The sequence below is a fragment of the Xiphophorus couchianus genome, chromosome 9 (genome assembly GCF_001444195.1).
Source record: "Xiphophorus couchianus chromosome 9, X_couchianus-1.0, whole genome shotgun sequence".
Lineage (NCBI taxonomy): Eukaryota > Metazoa > Chordata > Actinopteri > Cyprinodontiformes > Poeciliidae > Xiphophorus > Xiphophorus couchianus.
Window position 1 is genome coordinate 29,266,539 of NC_040236.1, and position 17,157 is coordinate 29,283,695.

Below are 17,157 nucleotides of genomic sequence, written 5' to 3' on the forward strand. Positions count from 1 at the left end.
TATACAACTTCCGGATATAATATTTAAAGATGGTGATGATTATTTTTTTCTTTTTACTCTTTCCACTTTAATATATAATATGTATATAATATGTTTTTTTTCATTTTATTGTTTAAATTGGAATACGTATAGCGATCAGTGTTTATTAAAGCAGCATGTTGAAGACTCTATTTATGTGGCCCTCTAGAGTCTAAATGGTCACATAAAAAGTTGTGGCAGATCACATTTGGCCCCCAAGCTTTGAGTTTGACACATGTGACGTTTTACATTATGCCTCATCAAAAAAGATACCATTGTTAACGGGAAACTAAAGCTAAAAAAATGTCTTTCCATCTCTGTGAAGATGATTTATTTATATTCTGGTGCTCAGTGTTCCAAAAAAACCCTTTCTGTAAGTCCTGTCACAGTACTGATAGGAGTTAAATGCAGTACTGTGAGGCTGCATTTTTTGGATGAGATAAAACAGGCCTCGGCAAAATCTTCATACTCATTTAATACTGTAATACCGATAATTTAATCACTGACAAAGTCTTGAATGTAATGTAAGCTGCTGATTTTTTTGATTATCAGAATTAAATTGCATGTTTGTTTGAACTTTTGGGTCCCATATTAGGTTAAAAAAACTGTTTGCTCTTGTATGAGACAATGTTAAAACTTTTCCAAAGTAAAAATTTTTTCTGAAATCCTTCATTGCCACATAATTTAAGTAACCAAATTATTACTTTGCAGTTAATCTTTAAAAAAAAAATTGCTAGATCTATTAGAAATATTTAAAAAGTCAAGAACCCATAACACCATTTCTTAAATCGGATCCAACTGTACGGTCTCAAACATCAGTCTGATATCGTGATCATTCCTGGTTGGCTCATAGAACCACCTGGCTGCCAAATTAGGTTCAACATTCATAGACAACTTGTATCATTACACTTAAAACTGTAGGCTCCCATTTGTTGGAGTGTCTAGAAAACACTGCCACCTTGTGTTCATTAAGCAAAATTACAATAACTCTTTGGAAAACTCTTCCAAAGTTAATTGAATTTCCCAACAGTACAATAACTTTATGATTATATACGAGCTGATTACATACAAAATGTGAACTGAACTGAATTAAAACCAGGAAATTGTGATTGTTGCTGTTGACAGGAATAATTATTTAATAACAACAATTACTCCAAGAAATGAAACTAGAATTATAGACAGATAACAACAATCAATAGATATTTACTATTGAATGCAGTTATATTGAAAAACCACATATTTAAAAACATTAATCTGTAATATTAATATGATGTCAATTACATATATTTAAAAAGTTTCATTTTAATCAAACAGAAACATGAACACACCACCATTAAAAAGTAAACTTTTTTTTCTTCATCCTTCATCTCAGTATTAAATTTCTTATATATATATATAAAAAAAATGTCTGCTAAGACACAGGGTGGAGTGGATCCTATCATAAACTGTACCAAGCAAATTCTGATGTTCAAAGGCCACGATTGTTTTATTTATTTATTTAAATCCTATGCTTATTATAGCCACAAGAAAACTAAAAACAAATTCTGTTTAGCTATTGAGACATGGTCAAACTAAAGAAGATCACTGCCAACCAAATTTTGGAGCAGCAGTTATAAAACCTCTGTAGTTTTTCATTTCTTAGGCTGGTTCACGACAGCAGGGGTGTGATTGCGATACTTCAACTCCCGATGCAACTGGCACCAGGAGCACCACACACAGACGCAGGACGTGGCAATGTCCTTACAAAGAGAACCCTGTGGGGGAAAGAAAACACTTGCTGTTTTACTCATTGTTGTATGTAAAACTGCTTGAGGTGAATTTCTTAAGCAGTTGGTCGAAGAGAAAACTTTTAAATCATCATTAATGTGGGACGAGGAGCTCATCGGCTCATATTTTTTATTTTATTTTTACCTTAATTTCATATTTCTGCCGAATCCCGACTCGCAGGGCTAATCCTGCAGGGGGTACACACAGAGGTATCCCAAAAGCAGACATCACAGCAGGGCTGCAAATATCACACAGTGGAAGACAGCGGTTCTGTCCAAAAAGTCCTGACACGGTGCAGGCAAGACAGGGGCAGCACCAAAAACCATAGCAACCTGAAAAAAAAAGTTGAAGGCAAATATTCTTAAGCATATTTATTTAATAAAATAATGAAGAAAATTAGGGTAGTAAAAAGGTAAATTTAAAGCTGGATTAAAAATGATTAATATTTACAAGATTTTATGTCATCACAGCAGCTGAAGAGGCCAGAGTTCCAGTCTTCTCCAGCCATCTTTCACTAAACGTTAGCCAAAAATGGAAAGGAGAAAAGTAAAAGCCAGAGCATGTCAAAAAATGTTAAATGCAACACATATTTATTATTAAATTTCAAACATAGCATTAGATGTTCTAGTCCTCTTGACTATGAATGTCTGAACTGGGGTCTCAAACAGCAAATTTTCAGATCAGGATCTGAATCCCTAACTAAACGCATCCTCTTGTTGGTGTACCATTTGTGAGCTAATGTACGTCACACTCTCAACAAATCTGTACCCACCGAGTTTTTAAAAATCACAGGGAGCCAAAGAACACAACAAGTAAGGAAAAAATAATTTAAAAAAAAAGAAAAATAATGACCCTTAGCATACAGGTCAGAAATAAGGAATATTAAAGGATTTTGAGGAATATACAGCTCTGTCACGTCTTATGTGTGACCATTTTTAACTGTCTGGAAATTATATTTTCATGTTCTATGAGTTCCCCCAAGAAGTCAGATAATAAATACTCAAATTTCAGTTTCAGACATCCAGCATGTTGAGATGTTCTCATCAGAAGACAGCACAGTGTTGCATCAGATTAGGTGGTGTTATCACTTCATCGCATCCTGCTACATTGAAATTAATTGTTGTCAGCCAATGAACTGACTCTGAACAGGTGATACAACATGTGATACAACATCACAATTGTATCACCTGCAGGCATCACCTGCAGGTGATACAATTGTGATGGTTCCAGTTCAGCACTCCAACAGGTTAGGTGGAAAAACTCAATGTATGATCAACCCACAAAATTCATTACGCTTTAAATTGTAGCTTTGAGAGTTTTAGTTTTTGGAGCTAACTTTTTTTACGTTAATAATCTTTTGCTCAGTTGATAAGTATCTCCAGAAAAAATCTTCCTCTTGTAAAGTAAATAAATAAATTCTACAATGTAAGAAAAGCTTACAGCGTGTTATTTAATGTCCACCAAAAAATTGGCTGTGAAATAATGCAGGGAACAAGAATTGTATTTGATATGAGTTCAATTTTTGTTTTTTTAAATACCTGAAGAGAAGATTATTTGTGGAACTCTATAATTATACTTGAATTCAATAGAAGCAAACAAGTCATGATTGCAACAATGCATGACACACCCTACATGTCCATGGAGATAAGATACTGTGTTTCTCCATCTGTCATATTACGAGACAATAAGAAAAAATTATGTTACATTAATTATATTTTTATTAATCTAACATAGAAATCAAGGAGAAACCAGGTGTCTGTTTTTTTCCATGATTGAACTTCGTGACCGATCTAATTCCTTTCTATTTTGAGAAATTGAAAAGATTAACTTTGGTAAAATAAACCTGCAACCACACAAGATTACAACCACACTATAAGACAAATACTGATTGTATTTTAACAACCAAATATTTAATTTAATATTTTTATTTAATTATTTTGTTTTGAAATTTTACAAATAGGTGCAGATCTAAAATTGTTTCTAATGTTACTGCTAATCAACAGCAACTTTTGTCCTAGGTTTTCAAATTTTACAAACCTACATTTTAGGCAAATTTTGTTTTCCTTTGCAAAAAAAGAAATAAATATAAAAAGAGGCATTGGATATTTTCACAAATAACCAAAATTTTACCTGATGAATCTGGAAGCCTTGCTGTCAACCAGGAGAGTGCTGAAAGGACTGATTGTGTGGGGTGTGGCGTCTCAGGTATTATTCAGAACCTCGAGGGGGGGAAACACAATGCTGCAGAACCAGAGTTCTTTACAAGGTACGTCCAGTGTTTTATATTTCTGCAGGTGTGGTTGATCTGTCAGCAGGTCAACAGAATCTACAGAATGTTATCCTTTACAGAGAAACCAACAATCACAATCAGAGGTAAGTTTATTTAACAATCATTTACCTTTCACACTAGATTTTTGTTTCTACTACTTCTGTAATCTTTTGTTCTCTAAAAGTCAACAGTTCACTTCTACCAAGACATTCAAAGAAAGTTTGATTTAAAAAGGAATAATAAAAATATTTACTGTCCTCATGGTGATAATCATCATAGAAATTGTCCTAAATATTAAGAATAGTTTAGCAGACTTTGTGCTGCAAAGCAAAGTCAGGGCTGGTTTATCAAGAATGGTAGCCAAACATGTCATTATGAAGCCCACATGACACAAGAGAGATGTGTTCATGTACAGTTGAGGAAATAAATATTGAGAACACATCAATGTCTGCCTTAGTAAATATATTATAAACAGCCATGGAAAAAATAATCTTCACAATATTTCTAACAGAGAAATCACATGAATATTTACAAGAGAAGTCCAAGAGCCCAATGGCAACTCAGAGAATAATGTTCAAACCGAAGGATTGGTTGCTAGGGGTTTAGTAAATTCCACCTTGATTCTGTGATATAATGCCACATGTGCAATAAAATATTTTTAAATGAAATTTCCTCTGTGCTAAATATTTCTCTGTCAACTCTTAGCAACATTATAAAAAAGTGGAAGTGATTTGGTAGAACACTAGCTGAACTATTAAGTTGCTGGCCTAGTCAAACCACAGAGTAGGGTCAGTGGATTCTGAGGCATGCTATTTTCAGAGGTCACAAACTTAGCAGTCACTGAACATCTGTTGGTGTGTTGAGGAAAAAATAAATCTCCCTGGTTTCACATGAAGTTATGAATGTGTTTCTAAAAACTCTGACTCTGATTCCATGAAAAAGTGTTTTTTTGTTTTTTCTAGCTGTCACAAAACAGCTCAGCACAGAGTAGTACTTTCTCTTCTGAGGAAATATGTGCTCGAATTGGAGATAAAGTAACACTTGACTCAAAATACAACTCAAACAGGTCAGTTGGAAAAACCTCTTGTCTGATCAACTTTAAGGTGAAACTGTTTTTTCCCATCCAACCCATTTTCCGCTGAATTCTTGTGACTAAAAGCCCTTCCTGTTTCAAATAAAAGGTGTGAGGAATTATGTTATGATGACTTTGGTGCTGCAGTGGTAGAATGTTGAGTTTAAAGATTTGTCTGAGTTACAGTTAGTATTAAGATCCAGGATCAATTACCATTTGTCATAAAACTGTAATTTTTTTTTGTTGCAAAAATGTATAGTGAAAACTGCAGAGCGCTAACTTTTGAGTTGTTGATTTGCTTTTCTGATTACTGGTTACTAATCTGGTTGAAACTAAATTTTAAATAATGGGACAGGTGTAGCCCAGAAAGCAGTTGGATAAAATCACAACTTTATTTTTCTTCTAGTCCAGTTAAACTAGTTTAACTGGATCAGATGTGTAGGCTGCCTTGCTTTTACACATCTTGTCCACTCTTACCACACATTTTCTATAAGACTAGGATCAAGGACTCCTACTTCCAAACATTTCCACTTTTCATCAAATATAATTTATTTTATTGAATCACAGTGAAAATCTTCGAGAAAAATGAAGTTATTTATCCCTGGCAACCCAGCTTTTCTTTTGGTATTGATTTCCATTTTTTACACCAAAACCAATTCACATCTGCAACACTGGTCCTTTCTCCTTCGTAAACAATATACTAGTCACAGGTCCTCATGTTATGTTTGCAAAATGATTTTGAACCATTGAACGGGGCACATTGAGGCATAAAGAAATTGTACCCATTGTACAAAATGGTACTTGTTCATCATTGAAGTCCACAATTACATTCCTGATGTCTTCCCTTATTTAGTTATTTTTCCATGTCACACAAAAACCAGTGTGTTTGAGGTGTGGCTTACATCATCTCCACACACAGGCATACAATCGCGTGCCTCACATGTTGTAAATAAACTCTTCAGAACTTTATATATGATTTGCCTTTTTTAAAGGTGCTGTAATCCTACTGTTTTTAAACTTCTGACTAAAAGAAATTAATTTAAAAAATCACTCCTTTTTTCCTGTTGTATAAATCATTTTGATCATCCCAACTCACCTAAAAGTTCGTTTATAACCTCACTGCCTATTGTTTCATTTTTCTCATCAGTGTAATTTATACACAGAAAGGAGTGCCAGGACAAGAAGACTGATTTCTTTGGTTATGCATTACAAATAGAGCTGATAGCTGTTTGCAAAACTGCCCTCATCTTTGTGCATTTTGGATTTTTGACTGTTGATTGCATAAAAAAAATGAAGGTGAACTTGGCTGTTGATAACTGAATTGTTTGTCAAGCCTTTTGGAATGTAGATTGTCAGGTTTAAATGTTTATCAGTTGTTAGATATGTCCTCTTTACTGTTGCAGTTATGCGGAATGATTTTCAGTTTTTAGCTTGTAAATACCTATTGAAAGACTTTAGATTCTCTTATTTTGACAGTCCAATGTTATTGTCAGTTTAAGAGCATCATGTTTCCTGAGTAATATGGAACTTACTTCCTTTGCTCTTCTGTCATCTTGTCTGTATAAAGTGTTCTGCCAAGGTAGCATCTTTGTAGTTCTAAATGCCAGCTCAGGCCTATGAGCGGCACCATGGGCCAAAACTTACACACTCTCTTACGCGTACTATCAAACCCGAAAACATTTTTCAGAAGCTGACACTCGGCACGATGTCATGACCGACTTTCATACCAGTAGAAAGCCGGTCTATTGGTACGACTGACTTTACAAGGCATTTCACAGCTCTCCCTATGGATTGCTATGGCAGGCCCCAATAAGCCTGTTAGATACCAAGTGAAAGGTTTGGCTACCAGCTAAGAGAAGTACCATATATGGTTATCTTACTGGAGCAATGCAAATGTATGTAATAAAAAACTTTGTGTTTGTTGTGTTTCTTGCAAAAAAAATCTGTAAACAAGGTGATATGTTGATTATGTTAACCAAAGAAGCAGTGAATGCCCCTATGGTAACTCTGGAGGAACTGCATATTTTGTTTTTGTTCCTAAAACAAAATTTTCTGGTTAACTCCACCAATTTGGCCTTACTGATGGCTAGCAAAAAAACATCCCAATCTCCAAACAAAAGGCATATTAAATCCAGTTTGCCACAAGCTTGAGAACATATACTGGTAGGTTTAGTAAGATGAGGTCAAACTTGAAATACATTGTGAGGCACATCAGCCTGAGAACATTGCTATTGTAAAAGATTGCGATGGCAGCATCATGTTGTTGGGATGTTTTTCTTTTGCTTTGAAACTGGTAGGAGTTGACAGGAAGATTTATGGACCTAAATATAAATACAAGCCAGACTTTATAGAAAATTGTTAGGTAAACAAAGTTGTGGATATGCATATTTGCCTTTTTTTGGAAAGTAGATGGAGCAGGACAATGGCAAGACATAAAAATGTTTGTTGACTGACACTTTCCATCCTGTGGCTGAGCTGGAGGTATTTTGCAAAGAAGAATGTGGTCGTCCAAAATGCTGATTCATGTGAGTTAAATATAATTACAGTCCATTCTTCAGATCTTTATTTTCTAAAACAGATTGAAACAATGCTTCTTTTTCATCCACTTCTCAATCATATGATATGCTGATCTATGACATAAGATCAGTAAAATGCTTTTTTCTATGACTGTAAGAAGACAAAAGATAAAGACGTTGAAGGGGCTATGAATACTTTTGCATGGCACTTTACATACAGGTTTCTAAGAATCACATTCAAAATATATTTTTCTTGTTTTTATCCTTTTAATGAGATTAACAAACAGAATAGTTAAACGCTTACTGAGGACTGCCAAATGTCTGAAATGCTTGATTACGTTTTGCCTTTTGTGTTTTCTTAATAGTCATTTGCCTTGGTAAAATAATACTATTGTTTCAAGTAATTGAAAAAGACCGACTCAGAGGTTTTCTCTCAGCAAGCTGTCTGGGCACAACGGTTTCCAGCAGCCTTTTCACCAGGCCCAAGCGTCCTATCCTGATCAGAGTCTTGGACAACTCTGTGACCTCTTCTGTGTGTGTTCTGTAAAGAGCCCTGAGTTCTGATTTTACAGTATCCTGAGGATATCGCTCTTCTGCCTTGTTCACCCACATCTCCAGCTGAGTGATGACAGAACTGGGGTCAGAACCTTGTTGCATAAATACATTCAGGAGCGTCCGTAGGAGGCAGTGTAGAGCTGTGGTGTCAGTGCTCCCTGGCCTCTCTAACTCCATTGCCTGCTTGAAGCACTCTGCAGCATTCTGCTCTTCGCCTTTTATTAAAAGGCAGCGTCCTCTGAGCACATGGAGGTCCGGTAAGCTGTCTCCTGGCTTGAACTGTAGGGCATTGGACAGACTCACCAAAGCATGGTTTATTGAGCTTTCGTCCACCATAAGGCTCTCTTGGAGTGCATCGACTCCCATGTAATAGAATACCTAAAAAGAAGAGCGTGAAGCTGTAAGTCTGTTTCCAGCCTATGTCCCAGACCCTAGTCATTATAGTTTTAGCTTTACCTGTGCCATTTCCAGATGAGTCCTCAAACACGGACGTACTGTCAGCACCCTGTCCAAGTCTTTTCTAGCTTCAGCTAGCTTCTGGCGATCTGGAGCTCCTCCTATTCCAAGTTTTGCATTCTCAAGTTCGTTGGCATATAGGACGACGTTAATCTAAACAGAGAATATACAGTTGTATTCAGGAAATGACAAGACATACTCTGATGAGGCTCATTTGTCAGATTAAAAGTACCTTCTTGAAATAACAACCTTTAATGATAGATGTTTCACCAAAGTCACAATCCAAGTTTTTTTTTTGGTTTGATACTAATCTTTACAACAGACTATTGGGACCATACAAAGAAATAATGAAAAGAAAACAAACAAAATTACAAGAATAAAGTCATAATATTACAAGAATAAAGAAGTACAAGAATAAAGTCAGAATATTGTGAGAATAAAGTTGTAAAAAATATATATTTTTATAGTTTGAGGGTTTTTTTTCTTAATTTTCTTAACATGGTCCTAGTTTACCAGGGATGCCAATAATTTTGGAGGGTATTGTACATATACCACATAGGTATACCTATTTTACACTCAGTTATTATGTACAGAGAATACACTAAAGCCTTCTACTCACAACTTTATATGAAGTAAATCACAAAATGTGTTGAGTTAATGTGTCTCAGATGCAATACCTTTGCCCGTGTGCAGTACGCCTGCCAGTTGAGCTCTGGATCTGGCAGAACATTTAGAGCCATGTTGCAGATCCCTGTGGCCATTTCATGTTTGCCCAGCAAAAAGATAATTTTGGCAAGAAGGTTCAGGATGATTGTATCATCACTAGCCAAATCCATGGCCTGAAGAGAAAGACAGTTCTGTTAAATTTGGCACACAGGTGGCAGCAGCAAATGCTAATGTCTGAATTGTACTGTAACTTAGCTAGAATACATATAGTAGATTGAAATCATATTATTGTTAACTGAGGTTAACAACAATATAACTAATTAATTTTTAAGTGAATTGTTCACTTACAAATCCGAACAATTCACCCTTGGTAAACATCAACAGTATGAAAATTAAGGTTATTTTGTTTCAGATTGAGATAATCCTCCTATTAAAGTAATAGGAGGATTTAACTACGTTGAATTTCTTCAACGTAGTTAAAGAAATTGCTTCTTTTGCAGTATGTCACATCAAAATGCTAAAAATTAAGATAACTTTGATCTCAGTACATCTTATTTTTATAAGGCATAAAGGTAATAAACTTTATTTAATGAATAATATTTCTCTGACCTTTTGTGAGACCTGACATAGATTTTTTTGATTGTTATTTTACCATACGTATGATTTATTGGTTCATTTTGTATCTGATATCATAAAGCTTTATAAGACTCCTATGTCTTAGTAAAATGTCAGCATGTAGAATTCTGTTACAATTGTCTTTATTCATTGATGTCTAAACCAAAGCAACTCTGTTGTATATGTTGTATATGAAGATAACATGTTGAAAAGGCAGTAATGTAGGAAAAATAATAAATGTAAGACATGTGGAATAACTAGTTGAAATGACAACATGTCAGAATTTCTGTTTGTCTCCCTTTTATTGGATTGTATTTGGTGAGGTTTCCAATTCTGAGTTTACTTACGGTTCCATAGCAAGACAGGGGATCAGAGGCTGAGAAACCACAGTCATGTATTGACATGGGGATGGAGGAAAATTCGTCCTGTCTTTCCAACATGATGCCAACGTAACACCAGGCTAAAGCTAACAAGAGACATCACAATTAAGAGTGCTTCCTCACTTTCTATGGAGCTATTTTGGTGAAACTCCCTCCCCCCAAAAAAACAATCATGGCATCTCTAAAGAACAAATGAACAAAACATTTAAGCTACAGAAACACATATTGATTTACCACCTTTAATGGAGTTTAATGTATATATTATATATATGTTAAGCTTAAAATCTCAGAATTTTAGGCCATACATACATATAAGCTGCCAGATACATAAATTATTTTGCTTTAGAAACGTCTTTTTGCAAAAACATTCATTTTCAAACAAAATATGATTTTATTTAGCTACACATACTTTACTTCTATTTATCTTAGACTAGCAATTATCGTCTTGAAAAGGTAGCTCAGCTGAATCAATGTCATGAGACGTGATAAAAAATTTAGCTGTAATTAGTACAATCTGAAGGACTAGAGTTTAGATGGAGCACCAATTTGAACAATTATTTTAAAATGTAATACCAGATTATAGAGTTAAAACCTTTCTTTCTTCGAATTTTCATTAGTAGACAGACACATGCTTACCTTTGTGCTGCTTTGTCTCAGATTCCAGTGTTTCCTTTAGGAGCCTCAGTCCCTTATTGTAGTGGAAGAGTCTTGAGTGTTCAGAATCATCTTTGGTTCTTATGATCTGGTCCAGTCTTCAAGAGACATGAAAACTGGACATTTTAACATTTAGACACTTTGTTGCAAACAAAATATAGATATATAGATATTAGATGTTTTCTCTATACCTTACATAAATAGCTGCCATTTTAAAATACCAGCTTCGTTTTTCCCCGGTTGGTATCTAAAAAAAAACGAGAATCAGCTTAACACAGGGAGTGGTTATCTTGGGTCAGAATTTGGAACTGTACTCTACAAAGAGTTGATTAATATAAAATTTGATTATTATTCTTTTAAACAAACTGAGCTTAATCACAATGACAGCCAATGAAAAGAAACGGGTCTATTGATGCATGTTACGCCTTCATTGTCAAACTTTTATTGTATCTTTTTCATTCTTTATCTCTTACCAGGTGACCCCCATAATGCAAAGCTTTGCTATAAAGCGACAGCGATGACATCAGCTTCTCCCTCAAGTTGTCGTCGCTGTCCAGCTCCACGTCATATGGATACACGTACGCCTGCTCAGCCAGACATCGTGCTGCTAGTAGCCTGGTCTCCTCCTGGGAATCGTCTCCAGAGTTCATTCCCATGAGACAGGAGACCTTGTCCACACATTCCTCTGCATCCACCTCTCTCCCCTGTGTGTCATACACAAAGCCCAGGTTGGCCCAGGCATTGAGATTCCCAGGGTCCTCCTTGCAGATGCTCCTTAAAGGCCAGAAATTAAAGGGGTTAAAATAAACTTATTTTAGAGCAGAACTGAATCGTTTAAAATGAATCAGTTTAAATGATTCATTTTGAGCAAATGACAATAACTGTACATTTAAGTCACATTTTTAGAATAGATTCCTTGAAATCTTCCTGCTCCCAAAGTATTGATTTTAGGATGCAATGCATTCTACATTTATTGTAGAATTCTTTCAGTCCTCTAAAAGTACCAAGGTGAAGCACTTTTTATGACCCTCACTTGTAGAACAGCATTATTGCAGACCTTGACGGCAGCAGAGACCATTCATGTCTTAAAACAAAAACTTAAAACAAGTTGTTTTTTTTTATTGAGTCTTTTAATTTTCTATGCTTCGTAAAATTTTCTATGCTTCTTAAAATGTTATACCTTTGTTGCCTCATCATCCCTATAGATTTAACCCAATAGACTCAAATGTGTCTTGTAACCCTTTGTCAGCAACATGAAATATAATTTGTGAGGTAAAGCCAACTCACAAATGGCTGTTGAATTCTGGTGCATTTACAAAAGCCGTATTTAGTCATTTTAAGGCTGTACTGTGTTTATTATGTCCATTGCAGCTTGTGACTAGTTGAAACAGAGCAGTCAGAATGATATGGGTTCACTGTTCTGTCATTTTGAAAACCTTCAATTTTTGAAAAGCCTAAAGTTATAAAATGTATTGCACACATTTCAAAGACAGGCTTTTAAAAATATGCTGGTCCAAACTATGCCCAAAGATATCTCTCTACATTAGCTTTCTTAGCTCACACAGTCTTCCAGAAGAAGTTAATGTCTTCTACCTGAATATTTCCTCAGCTCTGTCCAGCTGTTCCAGGTGAAACGCCAGTAGCCCCAGTAGATTTCGAACAGCGTACTGCAGATATCCCACTTCAACCTCCAGCTCAGCTTGCAGGCTGTCCTGTTTCAGGTAAGTGTCTCTGAATCGCAGATTCGCAGGCCCAACAGGATCACAGTTAAGATTTAGCTCCAGGTGGAAGTGGCCAGGGATGTACTGCATGTCCTCAATCAGGGACTCAATGTCCTCTGAGTTGTCTGTTTCCATGTCCTCCTTCTTTGATCCTGTTGAAAAAGGTGAGAAGATTCTGACTGTGTATTTTGTCTGGTGATCCTCGACACTTCGTCTTCCTTAGATTTGGTTGACGTAAAATGTCAGCAGGTTGAACAGGTTAGACATAGGAGCGACCAGGGGAGGGAACTGCTAGTTATGTTACGCAATTAAAACAGCTGACGTTAGAATTTCTTTTTATTTGACTCCCTCAGTTTTTTAAACATATGAAAGCATAATCCTTTCTGAAATTTAAAGATTTTAGTAATCATTTTCCCTTACTTAGATTAGGATCTGTAACAGACAAACCATTTGGCATTCCTTAGAGTGTATTCAGACCAGATAATTATAACTTTTGTCATCTGTACATTCTGGACTTAAGCCTTCATCTAAGGAAATTTTAGCTGATTTTGTCCTCCTTACAGATTGCATATGTTTGTGTTTGTTTTGTTGAATTTTCATACCTTCTTTAACTTTATAGCTACTTTGAAATTCCTTCATAATTCATTCCTGCTACAAGGATTTCCTTCTGTCCTCACATGTGCTCTGTTACAATAGTTGACTAGTCCTTTCTGAAAACGTAATTTTTTTCTACTAAGCGCCTTTCTGTTTGTTTCTTTGTGTACATGAACTTAGGTTGTTGCTTTTCAAGCTGGGATTATTAGCCCTTTAGAATGTAGTTTTAGATTTAACTTAGCAGTTTGGTGGATTTTTTACTCAAACTAGCTTAGTATTTCACAAGCCTTTATAGTCTTATCTACGCCTCTGTAAGCTCTGCCCAAGAATGTGACCAATCAGGCTCTGTGTGACTCAAGAAAACTCTGAGCAAAGCTCAACGAGTGTTCTGCTTAGTTCATGATAGAATAGAATAGAATAGAATAGAATAGAATAGAATAATTTATTTATAGTCATTGCAAATGTATAATATAGTGTACAGTGAGATTTGGATAAATGACACTAAAATAAATGTTCATTGAGAAGTATGAAATCATCATCAGCATAAAACTTAAATTGTTAAAACTTTAGGCTAAAAATCATCAGACATTAGCTGGATATTTGACCTCTTACTGAAACTTTGCTTTTCTTATTTATAATTATCTTCATCATGATTTTGGTGTTTTTTGCTAACTGCTCCACTTGGTGGCAACATTGTACTATATCACATCTTGGCTATCAAAGGTACTAAAGAAAAAAAGTCACCAATAATTATTTTAACTGTGAATCATTTATTGCACATTCATCTTCGAGGTTTCTCAAGCAATTCAAAGCTATTTAAATGTGGCACACAGGTGGCAACAGCAAATGCTAATGTCTGAATTGTAATGTACCTTGGCTAGAATTCATTTAGTAGATTGTAATTATGTCATGTGACAGAAAATACACCAAAATTAAACTAAAACATGCTTTTATTGTGTAAATAACTCAAACTTAAATCAACTGTGTCAATAAAATAAGAAAAAAGTTCTGTAGAGAAGGATTGTAACATGAAAACTGTGAAAATTAATAAAACATTTCAAGCAAATCAGTCTTTCCAGTTTTCTTTTCCATTTTTGTGGTTTAAAAAGACAAAAAAAATTACATAAATCAAGCATCAATTTATCGTCAGGATTTACATTATCAATTAAGTACCAAAACATATTTTGGATGACACCTAAGGATTTGCCTGTGAGAACATTCTTGGTTTTTGTAGTGAGACCAAATCAAATAACTTTTAAACTTTTTTTCTAATTTAATGTGACAAAAATTTCATATTAAAACAAAACAATTTATAAGGAAAATAAAGGGAAAAAATAGAGTTTGCCAAAAGGCTGAGATCAGTCTTATTGTGCCAACAATAACCTGGATGTCTGAAACCAAAAGCAGGGCTTTAAGATGGAACCACTTTCTTCAAAATAAACATTGAAATCATGGGGAAAATAAAAATCCTAAATCTGTGTGGGAGAATTGTGTTATGACCTAAAGGAGTAAACTGTTGGGCAATAGAAAAATGTTTTAACAGAATCTATGTTTGGTATAGAAACAAAACACCTGGTGCCTTTGCTGAAACATACAGGTGGGAATATCATGCTTTAGGTTGTTTATTTTTCATACTGGAATTAGGCTTATGAAAAATTACACAGATTTTAAGATCATTTGCTTATGCAAAGCTTCCAGATATGGCCAAGGCAAGTTGTTGAATTTTGAAAGACTTTTGTCAGATTAGATGTTAGTTGAAACAAATTGCTTTCACCATGTTGGTTTTTTTTGTAAGTTTGACATTTTCCCTCCAGTTTTCCTTTTGCCTGTTTTTTTTTTTAACGGGGGAAGCTGTACCATAAAAGCAGCTGTAGCTTTCTTCAGTAATTTAGGCCATTTGATTTGTGTAATATTCCCTTCCATTCCAGCAGCTGGGCTACTATAAAATGGGTTTGCTATCCTGCTGCATTTAAATCTTTCCTTTAGGTCAGAATTAAACTCTTATAGTGTCACATTGCTGCATGTAACAAATGAACAACTGGACAGCCAATTCTTTTTAATTTAGACAGCAGGGACATGCAGATCAACAACAGAAGCATTTCTTGAATATGCAGCTTGAAACTACTGTGGATCACCCTGGCCAAGCCCACGCAAATATAAAGCCACAATGCAAACCCACACACAAATGCTTGAGTTAAGTTTGAATAAGGCTGCTGATTCTGCAGCACAGTGCCAGATACATTTGCAAACCGAATGCACTGCATAATGTGGATACTGTAGCCCAGCCTCAGCATGTGGGTGTGCAAAAAGCTGAAAATTTTCTCCTCCATGACATGGTTGCCATGGTGGTCATCATGGATACCGGGCTAATTGCATAGTAACATAATCATTACAGGCACGTGTTTGTCCTATTTTAAAGTCATAGACAGAATTTTATCTTGCTTTTGTTCATACTTTCTCATATTTAAAAGTGAAATTTTACATTACAGCAACTGGCAGACTGAACAAAGGCATTATCGGATGGAGTCTGGATAATCGCTTTGGAGTTACTTTTCTGTAATGTGGGATTATAACATGTGCTTCACATATTATAGTCTTTTCATAAACGTTCTTTGGCTTTTAAACTAACCCACTGTTAACATATTTACTGATTTGGTGAATGGTGACTGTAGCAAACAGCATTCAGTGTCATTTATGATAGTTAAGAAGTTGACAATAGATGCTAACAAAGCCAAATACTGAACATCGCAGTCATCCGTCCCTTAGCTTGCACAACTTCTCCTGATCCACAAAACTGAACATCCAAACTCTCACAACTCCATTACCAACTCTGAGGGTGAAAGTTTTGTTCAATGTCCAAAACCCAAACTCCTTCAGAATATGAGGTTTGACAATCAGTAGGGCTCTTTTATAGCATTAGTGTGATCTTTTGCATTTTCCCATGTTAACATATATTAGAGAACACATTCACTGTATGGGGGTTTAGCCTCGTTTCAAAGAATTGTTGAAAATCATTTGATAAAAATGCATCATATATTATGCCGTCATGACAGTAAAAAGAAAGTAACTGGGATAAAAAATTTGTCTTGTCTTTGTTATCAGAAAGAACAACATCCTCCTTCAAATCCAGCTGTGGTCATTATTGTGTCAGTGGTACAGATACGCATTTATGGCTTTTCATCTTCTACTGCAGCATCCTACATCCATTTGGTGCATTTAAATCTGCAGCTGTCAGCTTCTTATCCGCAGGTAGGATGAGTGATCACAGTAAAAGCATCATGTCCCTTAGCGAGACGTGAGCAGATCTGACCGCAGATCAAAGTCCTTATCTATAAATGTACCAGGCAATGCACAGAAACAAGATCTATTCAGCAAGGAACAACTGTTCTAATCCTTGATCTTTATTGTGTAATTCATTGTATTTTTCAAATATAATTTCTCTTTGGCCCACCACTAACTATAACTGCTTTTGTAATAAACTTGTGGACAAAAACTAATCTCCAGATATGGTTCTGCTTCTCCTCTCAAGCTACAAGGAAAAAAAACATCATTATGCTCGTCATTCACACTAATTTTTTGACCATTTTTGTTCATATCTGCTGCCATTACCGGTGGGACCATTTGATCTCTTTTGCCATGAAAGCTTTCCAGTAAATCAGTCCTCTAGTCTCACAACCACATGGCTTTAACCTGATGCATACCCACAATTCCACGTCAGGAGGGATCTGTCTATGCTGTGTGTGTTGGCAGGGAAAAAGTTGTCAATTGTGTAAGTGTGAGTCAGACCGCAGAGAGTGGTGTGATCACCACTTGTAACACCTCATTTATCACACTCCTAACACCTTTTCCACCAGAATGAGATCCTATACTTTGA

At 35.5% G+C, this 17,157-nt stretch overlaps 2 protein-coding genes across 2 annotated transcripts; both read right to left on the minus strand.

The window, feature by feature from the left end:
- Positions 1 to 1,507: 1,507 nt before the first annotated feature.
- Positions 1,508 to 3,985, minus strand: LOC114150482 (cornifelin homolog A-like). Its single transcript, XM_028026885.1, has 4 exons — positions 3,916 to 3,985; positions 2,236 to 2,299; positions 1,930 to 2,117; positions 1,508 to 1,772 (listed from the first exon to the last, which is right to left on the minus strand). Exons 2-4 carry the CDS (start codon positions 2,291 to 2,293, stop codon positions 1,650 to 1,652), a joined length of 369 nt encoding a protein of 122 aa, XP_027882686.1. The 5' UTR covers positions 2,294 to 2,299; positions 3,916 to 3,985; the 3' UTR covers positions 1,508 to 1,649.
- Positions 3,986 to 7,666: 3,681 nt separating this feature from the next.
- ttc22 (tetratricopeptide repeat domain 22) lies at positions 7,667 to 12,934 on the minus strand. The gene is made up of 8 exons (XM_028028956.1): positions 12,562 to 12,934; positions 11,442 to 11,742; positions 11,160 to 11,215; positions 10,951 to 11,066; positions 10,282 to 10,400; positions 9,331 to 9,492; positions 8,654 to 8,806; positions 7,667 to 8,575 (listed from the first exon to the last, which is right to left on the minus strand). The coding sequence occupies exons 1-8, from the start codon at positions 12,822 to 12,824 to the stop codon at positions 8,039 to 8,041; spliced, it is 1,707 nt and encodes a 568-aa protein (XP_027884757.1). The 5' UTR covers positions 12,825 to 12,934; the 3' UTR covers positions 7,667 to 8,038.
- Between the last annotated feature and the right edge of the window lie 4,223 nt (positions 12,935 to 17,157).

Bases quoted from the DNA above. Each gene is read 5' to 3' on its own strand.
- LOC114150482 (XM_028026885.1), bottom strand. From the start codon at position 2,293: ATGGCTGGAGAAGACTGGAACTCTGGCCTCTTCAGCTGCTGTGATGAC. The intron at 2,118-2,235 runs GTAAATATTAAT...TTTTTTTTTCAG, and splicing joins CTGTGATGACATAAAATCTT to GTTGCTATGGTTTTTGGTGC. The intron at 1,773-1,929 runs GTAAAAATAAAA...TTTCCCCCACAG, and splicing joins GGCAGAAATATGAAATTAAG to GGTTCTCTTTGTAAGGACAT.
- ttc22 (XM_028028956.1), bottom strand. From the start codon at position 12,824: ATGGAAACAGACAACTCAGAGGACATTGAGTCCCTGATTGAGGACATG. The intron at 9,493-10,281 runs GTAAGTAAACTC...CTTTCTCTTCAG, and splicing joins CCCTGTCTTGCTATGGAACC to GCCATGGATTTGGCTAGTGA. The intron at 8,807-9,330 runs GTATTGCATCTG...TTCTCTGTTTAG, and splicing joins CGTACTGCACACGGGCAAAG to ATTAACGTCGTCCTATATGC.